At 37.5% G+C, this 22,979-nt stretch overlaps 2 protein-coding genes across 6 annotated transcripts in view; one reads left to right on the plus strand and one right to left on the minus strand.

Moving 5' to 3' along the window:
- Window positions 1-6,033: 6,033 nt before the first annotated feature.
- Window positions 6,034-22,979, minus strand: part of zgc:73226 (uncharacterized protein LOC402792 homolog) — a 51,392-nt gene continuing 34,446 nt past the window's right edge. Inside the window, exons 2-7 of the mRNA XM_061747295.1 lie at window positions 15,671-15,809; window positions 9,749-9,899; window positions 8,696-8,777; window positions 8,242-8,315; window positions 7,822-7,971; window positions 6,034-6,633 (exon numbers count right to left, since the gene is read on the minus strand). Of these exons, the coding sequence (XP_061603279.1) occupies window positions 6,585-6,633; window positions 7,822-7,971; window positions 8,242-8,315; window positions 8,696-8,777; window positions 9,749-9,899; window positions 15,671-15,707 (543 nt within the window). The 5' untranslated portion in view covers window positions 15,708-15,809 and the 3' untranslated portion in view covers window positions 6,034-6,584. The remainder of the gene's footprint in view (window positions 6,634-7,821; window positions 7,972-8,241; window positions 8,316-8,695; window positions 8,778-9,748; window positions 9,900-15,670; window positions 15,810-22,979) is intronic.
- The window catches only part of LOC133464999 (mucin-2), a 40,348-nt gene continuing 38,439 nt past the window's right edge, over window positions 21,071-22,979 (plus strand). For 3 of the 5 annotated variants that reach the window (XM_061747282.1, XM_061747281.1, XM_061747284.1), the window contains exon 1: window positions 21,071-21,372. The gene's annotated coding sequence lies outside the window, so the exon portion shown is untranslated. The remainder of the gene's footprint in view (window positions 21,373-22,979) is intronic. The other 2 variants (XM_061747283.1, XM_061747285.1) reach the window with 1 other exon arrangement.

Genomic DNA, 22,979 nt, shown 5'->3' on the forward strand with positions numbered 1-22,979 from the left:
TATTTACATTAGAGGCAAGAAGACACTCCCCGCCCCACCCCCCACTAATATAAAGCAAGGCGAATCCGTACGGGGCTGGACTATTTAAAGCAACAGTAGTTTGACCTCAAAATAACAGCTGCCAAACTCACGATGTACCGTCGGCTCGACATAAGGAGAAAAATGTTAATATCGAGTGCCTGGTCTTCTTAGCGTTTGGCATTTAAATAATCAGTTTCAGGGTCTGAGCGTTGCCATCATTAGCCGTTTCTTTAACTACAACTGTGTGTGTGTGTTTGGGGGGGGGGGGGGGATCGACGTGGGAACCGACATCGACTTGGATGCCCCCTACAGCCAACCATTAGAAAGTAGCCGCCCGTTACTTTCTGTTTAGGCCCACCTTCTTTCGTGTCACAAAAAAGCTAAAGAAAAAGCCAAAAAAAGAGGATAGCGATTCCACTCTTATACTACTACTTTTGCTTCCAGTCGCATCTTTGAAGGTTATTAAAACACTGACTGCGTGGACGTTTAGCACAAAGCAATGGTGACGTTAAGCAGATATATGACCTCTTCCCGGGATGTATTTTCCTACAAATCAGCACTTTTCCGAGGGACAGAAGCTGGTACGGCGCAGCTTGACGTGACCGCTGGGCTCGCGGTCGTTCCTCGGCGCTCGCAAACCCTGCGGGACGCCAGGGTCTTGCAAGCGTCGTACCTGAGGGAGATTACGTAATAGCCGCCAGTCAGCGACTTTTATTTTGTGGTACCAAACACACAACTGGAGGAGACCACAAATTACAGCGTTCCTTTTTGTACCAGACTAAACGCTGGAGACAAACCGCGATTTAAAGTTTTACTGGAACAGCCTTACAAAAGCACTCATGAGGGTGGGCGGACCTCCACGAAGCCTTCAACGTTTGTCACCTGTTAATCCAGACTCTTTATATCTCAAACTGCATTCAAATACGACCCAATCGGGTTACAGCCTGATTAGTGAGATGTGATGGATATAAATGGGATTTTGCACGCTGCATTTACACTGCTGCCAAATGGGCAATCTGGATCAGATCTGGTTAAAATTGTATTTGGCTCTTAAATGTGCATTGACAAGCACGTTTTGCTGGAGGCCAAAACGGATTTTAAAGTGACATGATTCATTTAAAATACATGTTATACATATTATGTGTTGATGTAAAATTTACATATTTGATAATATTGGAAAATACAGGAATTTGGGGGAAATTTTAATTCTCATCTAGATTCGATAGTAAAAGTATATTTTAGCTTGTAAAATTACTTAATTAAATGTTTTATTTATAATAAAGAGTTTAATGTATGTTCAGTTAAAAAAATACAATAAAAACAAATAAATAAAATAAAATAATAATAAATGTAAAATAAAACATACCAACTACAGGATCCTGATCAAGACAAAAATAAAATTAGATTAAAAAATTAAGTAAAGACACAATTATAGATACAATAATACAATTCAAACAAACATTCAATTAAATGTCAAATTAATAAAAATTAGATACAAATTAAATATAAAATAACTAAATGGGAAAATAATATTGCATTAAAATAAAAAATAAATGAATAAAATAAAAAGTACAGAATGCTGATTAAGATAAGAGTTTAAAAATACAAATCGAATAGAATAAGAATACATAAAATAAAACAAAAATATGAATTATGATACAAGCAGAAAGAAAAAATTAGATAAATAAGCAAAAATAAAACATGACAAATTAAACCAACTCAAGTAAAAAAAAATAAAAGTACAAATATAATAGATATCAAATGGGGCACTGAACGTGTAATCGTCCATTCGCACATGCCGCGTGGATTCAGTTCACACGTTTCGCTCTATGTCAGTTGGGATCGCCTCCAGCTCCTTGCCACCCTGAACAAGATAAGGTGTGTAGAAAATGGACGATGAATAAAACCTGAATGCCAATAAAATAAATAAAAAATAAACCCAAATTAAAGAGTGCTGCAAAGAACAAAGAATATCACTACATTTATCAATCTAATCCTCTGGCCTTCACATCACGTCTGCCGAATCACTCAAGATGTCTGCGGCTGGTGAAACACAAAACCCATCTTCTTGCAATTCTTGGAAAACGCCAATGAGGTCCGGAGATTGATGGGAATGGGTGACGCTATTCTCCGGCGTAAAAGGTATCACCCTCCTCCCCCCAAAAAAGTGGCTTTTGCCATTTTGCAATGGCGCTATCACTGGCTGATGGGTTGACCATGTGTGTGCTCTCCATCCATCCGTCACGCTTAAGCGAGACGCCTCTGTCTCCCCACTTCTCAAGTACACCTGCATGTAAACTAAAGCACGCTAAATCATCCGGCCGAGTCGCATGGGAATCCACTTTGGTCTCTTTTTTCGACACCTTCACCTTCTTTGTCAACGTCGCGGCTTATTGACTTAGTTTGCCTAGCAACGCAAGGGAGAAGTCCAGCAGACAAAAAAAAGTTTGAACATGGAGTAGAACAACACAAGCACTGTGCACCAGTGATTCTTCTACCATGTGGCGTCTGTACGGCACATGCTTGCTTGTCGGGATCTAAGAAAATGTGCTTGCGTGCGCCTTCACGCTCCAACAATGTCCGCGTCGCATCTCCGATATGCTCACTTTAGCACATGTGGCACGCTCGCACGCTTCCTGCTCAAAGGCTCACTGTACGCCGTCGTAAAAGGACGCACTCCCACAGAGTAAAATACGATAGCTAATACCAAACTTAGCCCACGCGTGGACCCAACTGTTTGAAGCTCTCATATCCTGGAGGCTTCAAACGAGGAGTTAACAAACTCCCCAACATACACATTTTTCCTGTAGAACCTAACTGACAAATATTTGCTGAAAAACTCACCATCCACGAAGTTTTGGTGACGTGTTAGAGAAGCTGATAGCCGGCCAACCTCACAGTGAACAGCGGCGTGATGGAAGATTCCAGTAGCGTTCTAGTAGATAGGCAGTGGACAACAGAGCAAGCAGGGTGGTAAACATCTCAAGATGATGCAGAGAAAGGTCTGAATGGCTTTTGGTAGTAGTGGAATTGAACAGTTGATCAGCTGGTGAACATAAATTACAGCCCAACTCAAGATTTAAAAAATCCTTTGTGATAATGTATTTCAGAAACCGGAGTAGTTTTGTATCAGTGATGTCAAAAACGTAATAAAACTGCTCATAGGAAGATAAAAAACGGAAAAAAAAAACTATAAAAAATACAAATAAATCATCCGTGATTATTTCTAATGGTTATGTTGTAAAATGAGTTTAAGATAACCTTTAAGTCCCACAATGGGGAAATTTGCAAAGTTGATTCTTAATTGAAAATAAATTGAATTGATACTAAGTGTTTGGGGCTCTATTTTGGGTTATATTTAGCATTTAAACTTTTCATATTGGCAATTATATAAAAAAAAAAAAAAAAAAAAAAGAGGGGTACCCATTTGTCATGAATAATATAATATTGTAATTGTTGTAATGACACCAGATTTATTTGTAATACAAGTTTACTCTTCAAAAAATATAACTTTGTTCAGATAACAGTAGGATTTCTTTTTTCTTACCATGACGACCTTTTTGCTCATCACATTATCTATCCATCAGGAAAACGCGGAATGTAACCTTTCCAGTCAATTTTACTGCAAACCCGCAAAGTGTTCCGACGTGCATTTGCGAAGCACGTGTGATAGCTTAAACCTTCCGACGAAAGGGTTTCCTGTTGTGGCGAAACACGTCAGCGTGGGAATGTAACACGGGAACATGTGGACAATGAAAACCAGGTGCCTGCTCGTTCGCCTTGTTGTTGTTACATACATACATACATACATCAAAAATGTCACTAATGGCCGACATACTCGTTTGGGCTCGGACCACAAAAGGTTGACACCCAAACGACAAGTTCACAAGAAAAAAGCATCTCGGGGTCTACGGGGAAGCAGTAAAAAGGTCCGATCCTTGTCTGCTCAGAGAAACAAGCTGATTTAATGGTGACCTTTTACCATTGAGAAAGCTGGACATGTTTTGTTACAATTTGCCATTTTTATCGTAATAAAGAAAATTGATTTATAAAGTGCATTTCCTACACAAGATAACTCGATATGCTTTATATGATTAAAATCATTTAAAAAATAAAGGCAAAGAAAATAAAAGACAGCTTGAAACATTTAAAAACAACGAGAAAAAAAGTATATATATATATATATATATATATAAAGATAAGAAACATACAGTGCAAAAAACAACATTTAAAAGTGGAAAATCTCCAAAATACTCAATGATAAGCATGAGAAAAAAAGAAGTTTTTAACCTGAATTTAAAATAATAGTAGAAAGTTTTTTCTCTCTCGTAATACTATGGATTATTCGTTTAAAACGTTTTTTCTCTCATATTACAGAATTATACCTGTTATAAAATTAACATTTTCTCATTAGATCACAATAACATTCCCACAATATCTTTTCTCATAACATCATATTATCTGTGCAATAGTATGATTGCTGTAATAACAGCACTTTGTGCTCAGAATACTGCAATACTATTCCTTTGACAACACGATTTTTGTCTGGGAATATGACAGCATTAGTCACATAAAAATAACTTTATTCTCATAATGTTAAGGCATTATTCCTGTTGTATATTAATTTTTATTGTAATATTATGTAATAAAACCATTTGTATTTCGTGTAAAAGTACTTATTCTTGCAATATTCCAACTTCTTTTCCGACTTTATTGTCGTTACATCGGCACTTTATTAGCGCAACCTCAAATGTTATTTCTTGTGGTCTTACTATAAATAAATCATTTTAATCTCGCTGACAAATGTGACTTTATTCTCCCAGGAAAGGCTTCTTGGGCTTTACGGGGATGCAATAAAAGGTCCGATCCTTGTCTGGTCTGAGAAAGAAGCTTGTTAAAAAAGAAGAGCATGACTGAAGTGAGGGAAAGAATGACAAAGGCACATGTCATTCACAACATAGGACGCAGTTGAAAAAACAATTAAGAAATGCAAAGAAAATACCGTGAGGCTCTCGCAAATCAAGGAACCAGTATACATGCATTAAATCTGGTTGTTTTAGTCACAATTATGCTTCAAAATAGCAGTGGTGCTTTAAGCGACGAGTGACGCGACGATTTGAGATACAAGTCGTCGCTCTGCAGATTTTCTGCTTTCAAAACTTGAGATATGAGTGCTGTATGCGGGTAATGAACTCAACTCACAAAAAAAAAGGTATAAAGCTATTTAATGCCACTTCCAGTTGAAGTTTAGCATCAAATTAAACATAAAACAAAGAATTTCAAACAACCACACGGCTTTGTCTTGCGACAGTCCGCTTAGCGTAATGCTAACAAACAATGAAAAACACCATAACGAATAGCATCAGCATCGCAAACACAAACAGTGCAGCAACAAATGTAGACCGACAGTATTAAAATACTCACAGGAAGATATTCTTTATCCTTTGCGAAAAATGACCGCAGGAATTTAACTGCAGGTTTCTCAGTCAGTTGTGAAATTCTTCTCCGTATGTCTGTGTCTGTACTATACTGCCCCCAGGTGGCCAAGGCACGCACACCAAAGGAGCGGCATAGCGTGCACTCAATTGAAGCCAAACTGTTTTACTCTTTACAATATATTTAATTATGTCATTACTATATGTTTTCATAAAGCACAATATTACCTAGAATTATTTGTCTTTTTTAAAAAACATCACAAAATTTGTAGTTGTTTTTTTGGGAAGGATGGAAAAGATTGGCATTTCAATGGGGGAAGCTAATTTGAGATACGAGTGTTTTGAGTCATGAGCGTAGTGACTGAACGAATTAAAATCATATCTTAAGGCACCACTGTATATTTGAGTTCCTTACCAAATGTCAACCTATAATTTTGCAAATTCTTGGTTTATTCTGGTTTATTCCCACTGATTCCTGTTAATTCCCATGGAATGTGTGTACTTTAAAAATTCTCAGAATATTTCAATCCAAAATTGCACTACTACGAGGACTGAATAAAAGAGCCAACACGCACTCTGAGGGTTTGTAGGAGTGACGTTTAATGGGATCATGATTGTCTTTGGGGGAGGTTATACATTTAATTGGATTAAGGGACAAAAAAAGTACAAGCGCTCCACATTGACTCCCGCGAACAAGTCTGCTTTAAATACACGACAGGGGTAGGAAAAAATACATTTCAGATGTACAAAGAGTCATTACTTGTGACAAATGACAGCTTTTATTTCCACCCCCAAGGTTGTCCGAAGGGCTGACAAATATTACACGAACACGGCGTCAGCTTCTTTGTTTTGTGTGTTCTTTTTTAAAAAAAAATGTTTGTATTTTTTTGTTGGATCATCTGGTCTTCTCTTTCATTAGTTTTTAGAGGCTGAAGTGACCTCAACATGACTCAGTGGCCAACATTCATCCCCCACCCCAAGCCGCCTGAAGGGCCCTAACAACATAGCTACACACGCACACGCACAGACACACACGCACACACATACACACGCACACAAACGCAAACGGGCGAGGTACTATGGTTGCGACCTTACTGGGGAAGGGACTAGGTTAGCCTGGAGCTAATGTCACAGCGTGCTAGTTGTGGACGCGGCCAAACGTTTTCCGATGTAGATTCTAAAAAAATAAAAAAAAAAGAGAGAAGAAAAGACAAATAAATTATTATAAATATTAATATTGTTACTAGAGCAGTGAATCAAATGTGAATAATTAAACAGTTTGTGCATCATGATTTCATGCTTCAAAACCCATTGACATTGTGCGGCTCCTTCTGGTACTCGCGCCTTGGCCACCAGGGGCCTGTATAATACCTGCATACGTCTATAGAGTGGACCTCCATCTATTCGCAGGGGCTTGGGGCCGAGTCGGACTCCGAATAGTGAATTTCCACTATAATGAATGCCGCTCCTCTAAAAGTGATTGTAACTGCTATTAACTGCACTATTAACTTTGTTAATAGTGTAAAACAGTGATTCTCAAAGTGTGGTACTAGTGCCAGTAGTGGTACACAGACTCCCTCTAGTAGTACGTGAACAAAAATCACTGAATTAAATGGTCAAACAGTGCATGCTATAGTGGTTTAAGCTTTTTTTTTATCCAGTAAAATTCCATCTGATAAGAACAGTTCAGTTGTATTTAACTTTAAAGTACAATACATTAGCATTTCATCGTCAAGAACGGTTTGTTTTCAAACATTTCTTTAGGTATTTTTATGTCCCATATATTTTATTTAAATCATTATTAACGTGCATTTCCCTATAATTAAGCGCAACATGAATGTTCAAACTGTGCATAATGTTAAAGGGGATGTATCGAACATACTTTTTTCGGAGCAAACACTAAACCACCATGTAATTTCTTCGAATTAGTTTTTCTTGTTATATATACAGAGTATATATATATAGTTTTTTTTTTTTTTACCATATTATAAAATGCTGAACCAGCAATTAATCTTCTTATATATATATATATATATATATATATATATATATATATATATATATATATATATATATATATAAAATATAATATTTTAGAATTATAACAATTTTAAATATAAAAAAGCAAGAAAATGAATTGCTATTATTTATTGTTACATAGTTGTATGAATCTTTTAACTAATGTATAAAAAAATCATGTTAAAGTTAATGTACTATTTTCTTTACATTTTAATTCATGCTATTTATTATAATCCTAAAATGAAATTTCAATCCTATCCAAAGTATGAGGTTACCTGGCCACATCTACAAGAAATACTGTCTGCTCACAGCAGTAGACTGGTAGGAATGTGCGTGAGGGTCGTACCCGATGCCCAGCGTGAGGAGATGCGAGGCCAGCAGCGAGGGGACGAGGACGAGGAGCACGTCGGACGAAAAGATCCCTCTCTTCTTCATCACCTCCGTCTTGCGAATGCTGAGCGAGCTCGACTGCTTCGGGTGTTGAAACACGAACTCTCTGCGCAAGACCGACAAAATATGTCAAAAATTAATAAGAATTAAAAAAAATGAAAACAAAAACCAAAATGACTACAAAATGAATTGCTCTAACACAAAAACAATTTAAAGGAAATCAAATTTAAAATATGAATTAGGCGTTACAAAAAAAATCCAAGGAAATAAAATAAATTAAGAAAATATTTACTACTAATGAAATAGAATGCAAGCTATAGGAATGGATGAATAATTCCAAAATATTTCTGAACTATTTTGAAGTGCGTGTTCTTACTTGGGCGGCATGTTTTCAGGCCTGCTGGACCAGTCCCACACCCAATCAGTGTCCACTCTCCTGTCATTCTCCTCCTGTGCACATCACCACAAAGGGATCATATGAGCAGTACAACACAATAAATATTACAGCTACGAATGAGTTGGCGGTACGTCGAATGAACTGGAAAAAATAATGAATCCCGAATCATAATTTTCACATATGAGTCAAAACGTAACACACTACGCACTTTATTCTGGCAAGAGCTGCAATGCTGCGGAACTGCAGAACCTGCAGAATATTCTTTGTTTACGTTTGCGCAGTTGTACAATGGCTAGCAGGTCCTGTAGCTGGTCATGAATCACACATGTATCCATCCATCCAAGAATGAAAAAAAAAACGTTCAACCTCAACACTTTCAAAGATGACGCGAATGGAAAATATAAATTGTTAACAATATGATGATGATTTATACCTGTATGGTGATACAATCACTGTCAGGATCACTAGGAGGTCTCGGCGAGTCGTTCGACTGCGGGGTCCCAACCTGTGGGGGACTGAAGACAGTGAGAGGACATTATTGTTTTGAATTTACATGATATAAACTAATCAAAATCATCCCTATCCAATCCATTATCCATCGTGCTTTTCCTCATAAGGGTCGTGGGTAAGATGGGGCCTGTACAACGCGGATGTCATGTGCGCGCGTATACTTGCGTGTACTGGCCCTCCTCCTTTCATTATCCCTGATTACTTCACGTATTTAAACTCGTGCCTCATTCCATCTCGTCGCTAGTTCGCCGTACCTTGTCGTCACGGTCCAGTATTCCTTTATTCTCTCCATTGACTCATTGTGAGCATCGAACCTGTTTCTTTTTTTTACCTCACCTCTTTGCCTCACATTTTTGGATACCGTTGCCTACGCTGATTGACCATTGCATTGAACTCAACTCCTTTACCTTTGAGTCTTGCTTTTGGCTCATTCACCTTGTACCATCCATATCCCAGGGGAGATATAAACAAACAACGATTCACACTCACATTCACACTTGTGGACAATTTAGAGTCTTAAATGAACCTAACGTGCTTGTTGTTGTTGTTGTTGTTGTTGTACCCAGCGAAAACCCACTCAAGCAAACTCCACACAGGAAGGCTGAAGCGCGATTTCGAACAAGCAATCTCGAGACTGTGGAGTGGATGTGCTAACCGCTAACCAAAAACTTTCTTAATCCTGAATGAATAAATCATAATAAAAGAAAATGAAATGAATGACCAGAAAACACGACAAAATAAAAGCTGTTAAATAACTGCAGTTACTGTATGTGTTTACAGTCAGCCATCAGCTGCTGCAGCTAATGCAAGCGACCGCATGCACACTGTGATAGCGAGATGACAATTTCAGTATCCCGGTGCTTTCATGCTGCTCCGTGTCAACAACTGGTTTGATGTTATGTTAAAGAGGTAGAAATGTCATTTATTTAAACTTAAAGTTCATAAGGTGTTGTGTGACGTGGTGGCTGGCGGCTACCTGTCTCGATTCCTCTCGCACTCCAGCTGGGCCTCCAGCAGGATCCTCTCCAGCTCCCCCTGCAGGGCGGAGGAGATGCTGTCCTCCGGCCCCATCAGACTCTCCCTGCGGCTCACGGCGGCGATCAACTCCTCCAGTTTCACCCAGGAACCTGAAGGGAGGAAATATACATGCATTACGCAGCCGTGGGAAGTCACAAATACTAATACTACATTACTGTACTTACTGTAAGTACATTTTTCAGGTATCTGTATTGTACAAGACTTTCCGTACTATCCTAATACTTCAATTTCTATGGTATGATATTATGACACGATTCTTGCAATATTATGACTGATTTCATTCTTGCAAAATTCACATTTTTTAATGACAAATTTTATTCTCGGAATATTTCAATATTAGAATCCATCTATAAATCGCTTTTCAAAATTACCGTGAAATTCCAACTTTGTTCTTGAGTTTTATTCTATTAATATTGTTTTGTGTGAACATTTTTAAATATTTTAGCAATATGTTTTCTGATGAAATTGTTCTAGAAATACTGACTCTATTCTTGCAAAATTGAAACAATTAAACATTTTTATTCACATAAACCTTTGATTTTTGTTTTAGTCTCTTTGCATGAAATTATATATTTTAAAATTGATATTTTCACATATTACGTCCTTTTGGTCATAAAATTAAAAATTGCATTCTCATAATATTTCAATTTTATTCCCTTAAAGTGACATTCAAAAATTCAGACCTTATTTTACTAAAATTCTTTTTTTTCCACAAATATTATTCGAAATGTTTTTTTGGGTAATATTTTCATTTTATTCTTTTGAAATTATATAAAAAATTCTGACTTTGTAAATGTAAAAAGCATTTTATCACATGCTATTAAAATTGATTTGTGATAAAATTACACATTTTATTTTCAAAATATTTTGATTATATTCTCAAGAAATCACATTTAAAAATTCCCATAAAGATTCTGACTGATTGTAAAAATTCTTTCCTCCATGTATTATTAGAATCTTGTCATAAAATTACGAATTTCATTCTCCTACTATTTTGATTTTATTCTCTTAAGATTGCATTTAAACATTCCCATGAAATTCAGACTTTATTTTAATAAAGCTTTCCCCCCAATTTTATATTGGTAATATTTCTATTTTACTTTCTTAACATTGCAATTTAAAAATTCTTGCAAAGTTCTGACTTTATTCTTGTATAATTATTATTATTTCTCTTCTTATATTCTGACATTCTGCCGGACTTTATTCTTGCAAACTTTTTTATGTTTCACACATTATTAGAACCTCTTTGTCATAAATATATAATGATAATAGCAACAAAACTATTTTATACAACTGTTTTTGCTTATTTTTGTTTGATTTTATGCCAGACATGCTCTTAAATATACAACTGAAAAATATTTGTTCCTTCCTATATTCTGACATTATTTTTCTGACTTTATTCTTGAAAACATATTGATGTTTTGCACATTTTTAGAACTGTTTTATTGTTAAAAAATACGCATTATATTCTCATACTATTTCAATTTTATCCTCTTGAGAGTACTTTGGAAAATCCCCGTAAAATTCAGACTTTATTCTTATAAAATTCATTCCACGTCCCTCTTTTTTTTTCCTTCTGAGTGTGGCTTCAATATTGCTTGGTCGCTGAGAGATGCTTTTGAATGCATGCGGGGCCATTGAGAGCCATCGATGAAAAGCAAATGATCACACACCGGGATTAAATGACTCAATTAACACAAAAGGTTAATCAGGTTCACAAACACACACACACACACAGTAAATATACACACAGCACACACAGCGGTGGTGTTGGTCCACAGTTCAACAGTAAGCAGGCCTGACAGCATGCTCGCTTACGTAAGATCTTATTTCTGTTGGAGATTAGCCATTCACCCTCTTACGCCCCCCCCCCCCCCCCCTTGTTGTTTGTGCACAACATTTACAGCCAATCGCAGCCTTTCTCCACTTCCGTGATGTCGTTTGTGTGTGTGTGTGTGTGTGTGTGTGTGTGAGACATGACTGAGCACAGTGGAGCGTTGAGGGGAGGAATCTGTGCCATTGCCCTAGTTTGGCTTTTTTTGTTGTTGTTGTTGGTCCTTACAGAAGAGATTTATGACATAACCGCTTTGATTATCTATCTGCAGCAGTTCTTGTGCTGCAATGCTGTGTTGTTGTGGGGCATCAAAGACCTTATATAACTCAATGAACAACACGTTCGCTATTTATTTTTTAAACTATTTTTCTTCAGCTAACAATAACATTTATTGGTGGCCGGGTTTTAATGAAAATTAATTCTGAATTTTACAGGATTTTTTTTTTGGGAGGCATTTCAATGAGACAAACAAACATCTCGAGTAACTTTAAAAGAACATGTAGTCTGTGATTTTACGAGTAAAAACGTAGAAAAACATTTCAGTTATAATGACGGGATATTTTAAAATTTTACGAGACTAGAGTTGTAATTTTGACATGATTTTAAGAAAATGCAGTTGAAATATTATGGTAATAAAGTTGATATATACCATATATATAGTTAATATTCTAAAATAATATTGCACAAAGACAATTTGCAGTATAATTAAGAAATAAAACATGATTTACAAGCTTAATTTTATAATACAACGACAAAGCTAATGATTGACAAAAAAAATTGGATTTGATTATTATTTTCTGCTACTATGACGAGAGTAATTTAGTAAGAACATATTGTGTGTAGTAATACACGGATTTACAATTACAAGTCAAAATTTTTTGAAAAATGTTTTACTTGGAATGATGAGCTATCCAAAGTTTTATGAGAAAATAGTTTTAATTTAATAAAATGAAGTCAAATATTGTGGGAATAAAGCTTTAACATTGCAAGTCATAGTATGATGAGAAAAATAATTCGGTAATTTTATGTCACAATTTTGCAACAAAAATAATTTTAAAATGATTTGGATTTTTATATATTTTTAGGGGCGGCACGGTGGGCGACTGGTTAGAGCGTCAGCCTCACAGTTCCGAGGACTCAGATTCAATCCCCGGCCCGGCCTGTGTGGAGTTTGCATGTTCTCCCCGTGCCTGCGTGGGTTTTCTCCTGGCACTCCGGTTTCCTCCCACATCCCAAAAACATGCATGAATTGGAGACTCTAAATTGCCCGAAAGTGTGAATGTGAGTGCGAATGGTTGTTTGTTTGTATGTGCCCTGCGATTGGCTGGCAACCAGTTCAGGGTGTACCCCGCCTCCTGCCCGATGATAGCTGGGATAGGCTCCAGCACGCCCGGGACCCTAGTGAGGAGAAGTGGCTCAGAAAATGGATGGATGAATGGATATATTTTTAGGCCTATTCACTTTTTTGTTTCAATCTGATTTTTCTTTCCAACAATTCACCCATTTTTCTTCAGGTCACAGGGGCAGCAGTTTAAGCAGGGAAACCAGACTTCCCTCTCCCCAGCCACTTCCAGTTCCCGGTACCCCATAATCCCGGAGCACCCTCCCCAGGACTCCCCGACGGACACGCCTGAATGTCCACAAAGCACACGTAGACTGCTTGGGCAAACTCCCACACACCCTACAACCCTGCTGAGGCTGTACAGCTGCTCCACAGTCAGGATGAAAACCACACTGCTCCAGATTTTTATTTATTCATTTTAATCTGTTTCATTTTTTAAAATCAAAATAGAGGTCTTAACCAGTTGTTCATACCACTGTTACTTTTGTTCAGCTAAAATTAAGAATTATTGGTGGCAGGGATGGTTGATGAAAAATCATGATTAAAAAAAAATTAATGTTATTTTTTTTCTTTTTCTTTTACTGGTAAATAAGATTCATTTAAGTGAATTGTCTAATTTTGGTCAATTTCATTTTAATTGTAATTCATTTAAATTTCTAGTTGTTACTGATTTTTCACGTAGATGCCAGTACTATAATACAAGCAATACATTCTTGTTCCATATTTTTGGGAGGGTATTGTGCTGAGTAACATCGCTTTTGAATTATATTATCATATTTAATGGTAAGTATTTTTAATGGGCATTATCGAGTGGAACAAGTTAGCATTTGCAGCGAGTGTTATCAAATAGAATGCTTTGGATTCATTTTCAATTTTTTTTTTAACATTAAAATCCCAGAATACTTCGTAATGCAAGCGTTCCACAAAAAGAAATTTGGTTAATATCCGTACTTAAGTGAACCCCCGTTATTCGTAGAGGATTGGGGGCAAACCCTGCCGCAAATCGCGAAACTCAGTGAATAAATTGATGGCCCATCAAAAGGGGCTTGTAACTGCGTACAGATGCCACAAGATGGCGGGAAAGTACTTAAAATAGAGAGGATCTTAAAGCATCAACACCATGCTTCTAGAATGTACACAATCATGAACCCATGTTACATATACAATTGGAATCAGTAGTTCAATGATTCAATACGAACAAATCACCTTCACATGAGGCTCATCAATAGTATTAGCTAGCATACTTGTCTACATAACATGTAGCACAACATAAAAACAACAACACAAAGATTCCACAAAATGGCGCCAAAGTAATTTGGCTTTAATTGCTTTAGCCTGAGCGAATTGACCAGATTTTCAGTGAATAACTCAGGGTAGGTCTCCCCTGTCCCCCAAAAAACAAATCAGCGACTATGCAAATTTACAAATGTCGAACCGGGGGCTCACTATAGTCTAATTTCAAACATGACTACTATATGTGGCTACGCCTGGTCCGGGGGCCATGCTAGTATATGATCATAGCGTAATTATTAGTAGCCAATAGGAATGACCTTTGACTTGAAAACACATATTTGAATAAGATTTCTCAGAATTGGGAGTTTTAGTGAATTCAAAGATTTAATTGGGCGTACGTTCTAGCATGATTTAAGTCAAACAACTTTGATTGGTGGCGCTCGAGTTTGGGGTGCTCGCCTGCAAGCGAGCTATAAGCGGCGAGAAATCTGTGCAGCTTAATTGGCTTACTGAGAAACACGCAGATGAGTCAGGGAATCCGTTTACACAGCAACGGTGTCAGTGGCGGTAACAATAACCCATACAGCATGCAATGTAATTGACTTGTAATAGTATCATTATTTAATAATTAATTTCAAAGTGTATATCATTATACAGAATAGTTTCAATATTATTAAAATACATGAAACATATGAAACAAATGCAATTATTTTTAAATACATGGGGAAGTATTATTAATATTGTTGAAATGAATGATTAATTAAATAATGAAATGCATACAATAAAATAATACAAAAAAATGCATACAATACAATGTAATAATAGTATATAAATAATTATTTTAATGTCATTGTTTATAAAACAACAAATAATTATTTGAATCTTAATAAGTGTTAAAATGCATAAAATAAGATATTATGAACTGGTGTGAATTCAAACTACTGTAATTGTTTATGGTAAATAAAAGAAAAACTGCTCACAGCGAAGGCATCAGTGGCGGCAACAATAACCAGTAGCAGGCCGTAACCAAGTACAAATACTTCGCTACTGTACAGAAATATATTTTTCAGGTATCTGTAGTTTGCATTTGAGCCGTAATATTAAGAGAAACATTTCACGAGAATAATTTTAACAGGAAAAATATTTATTCTCTCTATACTTTAAGAATTACAGCTTTATTCTTTTAAGTGTGGATTGTTTTGTTTGTATTACTAGCTTTAAGTCATTTGAGTAGTATACATTTGTGGATATTTTCTGATATTATTTTACGAGAACAAACGTGTAATTTTATGAGAAAAACAAGCACCAAATTTCAACTTTATTCTTTTAAAATGATTATTTTTGTTTGTTTGTTTGTTTGTTTGTTATGTCAAGTAGGTTTGTTTGATGTATTTCAAGACACGCGTCATAATAAAAGAGCACCCAGACTGCGGAGAGGGAGCATCACTCACCGTAGAGGCTGTCCTCTGGTGTCTGCTGGCCGGACATGTTCGGTCTTCCTGGGAGGCTGGGGGGCTTCCTGGAGGAGGACTACAAGAGACGCCGACTAACGACTGATTCCCCCGGGGCAGCTTTGCGCTTGGTGGAAGCCTAAAAATACAAAAATAAAAAAAGCTCCCTGTGGCTGGACTAATCCCCGCTGGCGCTTGCTGCACCCTCCTCCCTTCCCTCTGGCCACGTGTCAGCCAGGGTGGATGTAAACAAAAACAAGCTAACATACAGCTGCCCTCCCTAATAATTTAAAGCTAACTCAAGCATGCAATTAAAATGTCTTTTGAATCTATGAATGAGCACAAGTTGTGCACCAGCAGTTTCACTGCTGATGAGTTAGATAATTTATTTGGAGACAGATCAACATGAGAGCGTTAGATAAGCCTCATGTTTTATTCACATTGAAAAGTCGAACATCGAAAGGGTCTCCTAGTTTATTTTTGTACAGGGTTCCCCCGCTACATCGTGGTTCATCTGTCGCTTTCCCCCAACCCCGTTTTTTGTTTTTAGTTTTTCAAAGCCATCATTTTTTTTATTTTTTTTTATGCATTTTTACACTTTACAGTGGTCACATTTAAAAAAAAACAAAAAACAAAAAAACTAACGATTCCGCAAGGGATTAGCTGATCTGCTTTTAAAGAAGCACACAATCGTGCTTTGAAAAAGAGTCGTAATGGCTTCTCGTGTCCTTTGGAGTCTATTAGTGATTATTACTCTACCCTGATTCACTCGCTGAAGAAGAAACCTAAAAGAAAGTAAGCCTCATTCAAAGTAATAATGGTTTCCATTTCCATCCATCTATCAACAGTCTATACATTCCTCATCCACACACATTTTATCTGTCCATCCATCCATCCATCCATCCATCCATCCAGCAATAAATCCTCCAGAAAATGTTTATACTGTAATTTAGTGTCCAGTAGTGGTTTACTGATATACATAATTACGGTAATCTCACGCTAATAAAGGTTGTTGTTCTTTGTCAGACTTCAAGCTAGTTGAGAGCGAATCAACAGTGCCTCTGTTGGTTGCAGCCAAGTAGTGCACTCCATTTTGCATTTATTGCAAAGACGCGATTAATCATCAAACAGTTCCGCACAATCTAATCATCAATTCATCATCGACTGTTACATATTTTTCAACGCCACGTACATCAACCAACTATGCCCGCACGATTTTCTTTCTTAAAAAACAGGCTCTTTAAATGGACTTTTTATACAACTACAAGGTGATTGCCATCAAATATTAGATTTGCGCTGGTGACATCAAGGATCAGCTACTGCCTGCGAACCATGAACTGCTGCTTCATATTAGTATCTCATTGCATTTTATTATTTGGGGATTTGATTTCTATTGTCTTTCATTATCACATTATTTTCTCTCTCTAGTCACTGTTGTGTTGAATTAAATTGTTTGTATCTACACACATTTCTTGGCAATAAAGCCCATTCTGATGATTGTGATTGTTTGTAACAATACACATTACTTTAGATTCCTAATGGATTGCTATTTATGCAAGGAGCACTTCTGCCCTCTTTTTCTTCACATCTCAAATTCCCTCAATTGATTATTACCAAAAACGAGGCGCATGTGAAGTGTAAATGCGGAACGCCCAAGAGATATATATGAGAACACAATCTACACAGGAATGGTAATGTGATTCCGGTGATGGAGGAGGGTGGGGTGAGGGCGGGGTGGGGGGGGGGGTGGGGGATGATCATAGCTGATAAAAATGGGATAGGATGTCTCACTCCTGGAGGCGTTTAAAAGAAGATCTTATCTGTCTATGCAAGCGCTATAGAGCGTTGACGCCGCACTCCTCGGGTGATGACGACGTGATGATGAAGAGGTCGACTGACTGCAACTAGGAAAGAAAACGAGGATATTGGTTTGTTCTCACAACTTCAGAGAGCAAAATCCGTTCAGCTGTTTTTGGAGAACTAAAACTGTGTCTCTTGATCCAGAATCAGGACTTCAATCATTTTTTTCGTGACAACATCATAACACCAGAATTTGGGTGTTGATTTAGAGGAAATGTGTAACTATTTAGGTAGTACAAATGGATGACCATTTAGCTCAGTATCTGGAGCCATATCTGAATCTGGATTAAAAGAAAGACCGAGCTTGAAAAATACTATGCGGATTTGGATGTACATGAGTATGTAGCCTCAGTGAAGGTTTAAAAGAGTAATGATTGATCACGATCATTTTGGGAACTCCAACAACAAGTTCGGAGTACTCGCAGAAAACCCATGCAAGCACGGGGAGAACATGCTAACTCCATATAGGCTGGCAGGAGCCCAGATTCGAACACCAGAACTCAGAACTGGGAAGCAGCTATGCTAACGACTTGTCCACCGTGCCGCCGTTAAATTAGTTTGTAAAAAAAACAAGCTGTTGTTATACAATAAGACACACTAGTTTATAAGCTGCACATATAATACTGTTCTGCCCCCTCCGGTGTACATGCCTTAGCCTGAAGGTGGCAGTAGTGCGACTGATGATGTCACAAAGAAGGAGGAAAAAAAATAAACTCAAGCTAAAGCTTGACTACAGCAGTTCTAATCGTTTCCATAAATCAGAGAGAATATATGCCTGTGAATATTGTTGATTGTTCTATTTGTATGTATTCTGCCATGTGTGCATTAAAGTAACAGTTGTTTGGTTTAAAATAAGCGCAATAATGATATTACTTTCCATTAGCCCGTCTATGGGGTTTCCTATTGTTTGCTAGCATTAAGCTAGCAGGCTTACGTTAGGCCAACGATAATGGCAGATATGCTGCGCTGAAAGTACTTTGAATAAATATTGATGAGAAATAAACAGCTTGAAGCAAGAACAATTTGCCTCGCAATTGGAGAACTGTTAGGGATTTGTAAAGCTAAACACTCCATGTTCAGAGGAGGCAGAATATAAATACTAGAAAAAAAACAGAAACTAATAATCTTATTGTAGAAAACAAGCGAACGGAAGCAGCACAAGAGTAACACAGAAGCGAAAACACTGCTAGTGCCACAACAGAACATGCACAGCAAAAATAATTGTCTTGTTTTCCGCATCTGAGTACCCTTTCAAAAAATGCTGTTAACGCTTGACACTTCAACATGGAGCCCGATGAAACATTTGTGACACAATTTTGGTGAGTTAAAGAGAAGCTAAGAATAGACGATAACATGAGATGCATCTCTGGAAACCGCGAGGGTTAAAGTTGGCCGGAAAAGTTGTGCTAAGTTCCAGTCTGGACTTTACGATAATTGTCTGGATTCACAATTTGCACCCAGATCATGATTGTAGCACAAATACGGAATAACTCCCAAAATAGTCCTCAAATATAATAACCGTGAACTAGCAACAGTGAAAAAGAGAAAGGCTACAATGTGGCATCTTCCAACAAACTGTGCTATCCCACTCATTCCAACAACTACGTTCAGCGTCACGCTAAAGAGGTATTTTGAATCATTTCTTTTTATTTTTTTCTCTTCCATTCAGTCAAACTATCTCTTCACATGAAACAAACCCCCCAAAAAAAGCGGTGCAATCCATATGGTTACATATCATAGTTCACGAAAAATGAAAAGTCGGACGTGTAAAGTGTTAAAGCCACAGATTTCTTTGCAGTATTGTTGTAATTTGCACTTTAGTTGGGGTGATTTAATACTGACTAATGGTATACTTATGTTTACATTAAGTTGTCGGGGACAGATTTGAATGAAATGAGGCGTAGCCTCTGTATGGTCATAACTCGAACTGGCCACGGCGAGTCACTACAGACAAGCAAGCTTAGTTCATGCCCTTATCAAAACTTTGTTCACGTCGACACTGCACTCATTCATTCCGCATCCGTAGGCGCATACATCAAAACAACTGATATGAGAGCTGAACTATTGAAGTGATGTTTCCATGCGACTGACTACTGAGTTCCCCCTCCTCTCCACACATCTCCATTATCCTGCCGGTCACGCTCATATGGGCGATATCTGGAAAATAATTCAACCTGTCTGTTCCCATCTGTGTCCCCTTTTATCCCATCTACTCCCGATTCATGCACTGTCCAAAATTGAATTAAATTTAACATAATTACAATGGAAAAAAATATGATTTCAGGAAACATAGTAAATAAAAGGATAAACTATAAAAAAACAAACAAAAACAAAAAAAAATATTTTTGTATTTAAGGAAAGTTTAATTTAACTAAAGTTAAAAAAAATTCTAAAATGAAAAACAGCTTAAACTGTGATTTTTCTTTTTTGTGTAGAAAAGTATAACCTTTAAATGTTTTCTGTGTGGCAGTTGAAAAGTTGGATCACATGTCAGAGGGTTGAAGTGCTTCAGTGGTATGAAAACTCCTTTATACGCAATTTGTAACAAAAAAAAAACACGCTCATCAAGGCTTCCATCGGGGAGTTTAAAAAAATTTGCCTACCATCACTCCTAGCAACGCCATTCCATCCAAATTCTTCATTTTGGTAGCCGAGCTCTGACGTGTGGGTCAGTGTAATAGTTGTACCAGGATATTGTGCACTGACAAAGGTTCTGCATTGTTTGGAACACAAAATGCGACTAAAATGCATTCATTTTTTAAAATAATTAATTTCTTTGCAAATAATAATTGGGATTAATGCGTTAAAGTCCCAGCCCTAATATATATATAAAAGATATATATATATATATATATATATATATATATAAAATAAATGTTTTATATATATAAAACATTTCTTTTTGGATGAATTGTTCACAATTTGCCAAACTGCTACTTACTGTGAAATGAGTTGAATTGCGTTGACTGCCACCATACGGCACTCGGTACGAGTTTACACTCGCAAGTCAAAAGCCTAGTCAAAGTCAAATTTCTTTTATGTTCTTACACAATATACTGTGTTATTTTCCTTTATTAAAAAAATAGGGGGGCGGCTGGAACACATTGATGGCATTTCCATTCATTTCAATGTGGAAAATGAATTCCGTATATGAGTAAATTGAGTTACGAGTTTGGCGACGGAACGAATGAAACTCGTAAGTCATTCTGCATTCCTTTCCGACTGACCTTGGTATCCTACCAAGCTCCTCCTCTCCATCACCACCCCCCTTCCCAACCAAATGTCCTAACCCCTCATTTGCCCACTTCACCTCCCCTCTTGCGTCCTCCCTCTTTACAGCTGTACATACTCTGCTTTATAATTCGACTCCACCTCCCGCTCGCTTTAAAAGGACACGGGGGGCGGGGAGGGGGGGGGGGGGCTTGCATGGCGACACCAGAGAGGAGGTCACAACGGATGGAGCGACGCAAAAGGGGGGGGGGGGGAGGCGAATCACAGCATTGGTGATGTAGGAGGAAGGGGTGGTGGCGTGGGGGGTGGGGGCTGGGGGGCCTGAGCACATGAGAGGATAACTGCCTGTTTGCTCACTCTTGTCGTCTTGCTCCCCCTCCTGTCCGCTCACTTCCACTCGCAGCGCTCCAACCGCCAGGCAGCCAGCTCCAGGGATGCCCACCAAGGTCCCCACGTGAAGGGGAGACCGAGGCGGGGAGGGGGGCGGTGGGGGGACAACAGAGAGCGAGAGAGAGAGACGGGAGACATCTGGAGGAGGAAGGAAGAAGGCGGCGGCGGGAATAACGAGCATCGCCGGAGGGATGCGAGAACCGGAGGAGGAGAGAGATGTGGTACGTGTGACTCAGTTCGGCATCGCCGTGGCGATAAGCCGAGCTACTCTAAGTAGCCTCTTGTATGGGCAATTACCATCTTTTGCTTCCCTGTTTTGCGTGTGTCTTCTCCATCATCATTCTATTCAAAGGCATCCCTGACATGCACCTGTTTTTTTTTTTTTTTTGTGTTCCCATAAAATGGGTCATGTGCTCATAACCTGGCTGCTTTTCCTGCTTGTGTTTGTTTGTGCGTGTGTGTGTGTGTGTGTGTGTGTGCGCGCGCGCAGATAACTGGGGATGGACTTTATTGCAGATGGGGGTGTTATTTTCTGAGACTGTGCAGCTTTACGGGATGCGAAACGTTTCCATTTGTACACACTTTGCAGATTCCAGCACTGTGCTTCCCTTGCATATACGCGTGTGTGTGTGTGTGTTTAGAAAGGAGGGGGGGGGTCCACAAAGTTTTATCAGGGGAAGAAAACACTGACTGAGGGAATCCCATTAGTATAGCGTGTGTGTTTGTGTGTGTTGTCGTGCGTGTGTGTGACCGTTATTCTAGGTGGTAGCGAGCAATTGTATTCTAGAGAATGCAAATTACGGATTGTAAATACATAATGCACACTTTGTTTGTAGTAGTCAGGTCGCTTAGTATCCAATTTTTAGCTCAAAATAAAATAAAAAAGCAATTGTCATTGTTTAATGTCTATTTAGACAGTTTCTCTTTTCATTTTTATTTCTGAGTTTCTGTGTCATCTTGCAATCAAATTTTTGGTTGGCTTGGTTTTAATGTGATTTAAATGTTGCTTTTTTATTCAATATATTTTGTAATTTATTGAAATGTATTTTCTAATTTTATACCAAATTACTGTTAGGTTACTTTCACTTTTGATTTTTATATTTGAGTTTCTGTGTGCTCAAATCTCTCTTTCTTTTAGATTTAAAATATTTGTAACTTGCCATTTTTTCATACATTATGAATTTAATGCCATTGGTAATTTAATTAAATATAAATCTATTTAGATATATTTTTATTCTATATCTATTTATTTATATATTTAAATAGGATACAGTACTGTATCTCTTAATTGGTAATATATTTTCAATTTTCTCTGTGCTTTTACAATCTCTCAGCTGGTACCAAATGTTTTTTTTTTTTCCATTTGATATCTTTTTTTTTTTTAAATCAGATTTAAATTTCCTTTCCTGAGATCCCAATTTTACCTTACTATTTTGAAAGTTATTTTCAATTTGTTTCATTTTTTAATTACATTGATGAATTTCTTTAAATGTAATTTCATTTTACGAATCAGCATCCAGTTCAACAATATGGTACTTATGGGGCAGTTTGGACAGCAGGCCTCACCAGTCACAACAACAGTTTAACAGGAGCTAAAAACACAAAAGCAGTTTGACAAGAAAAACAAGAACAATTAATCTGTTTTCGAGAAAACGTCAAACATTTATGCTTACTTTGGATTTCCTTGGCACAAACATTGACTCGTGCTGTCAAAGCGTGCTCGTCACAATCTATTAGTCCACTTAGGACGGGATTTTCATATCAAACACGCCATTGTTGGGCTACGGCAGACAGATGGGACAAATCTATGCTGGCACTCACATTGCTG

This window comes from Phyllopteryx taeniolatus, chromosome 15 (assembly GCF_024500385.1).
Source record: "Phyllopteryx taeniolatus isolate TA_2022b chromosome 15, UOR_Ptae_1.2, whole genome shotgun sequence".
Classification (NCBI taxonomy): Eukaryota; Metazoa; Chordata; class Actinopteri; order Syngnathiformes; family Syngnathidae; genus Phyllopteryx; species Phyllopteryx taeniolatus.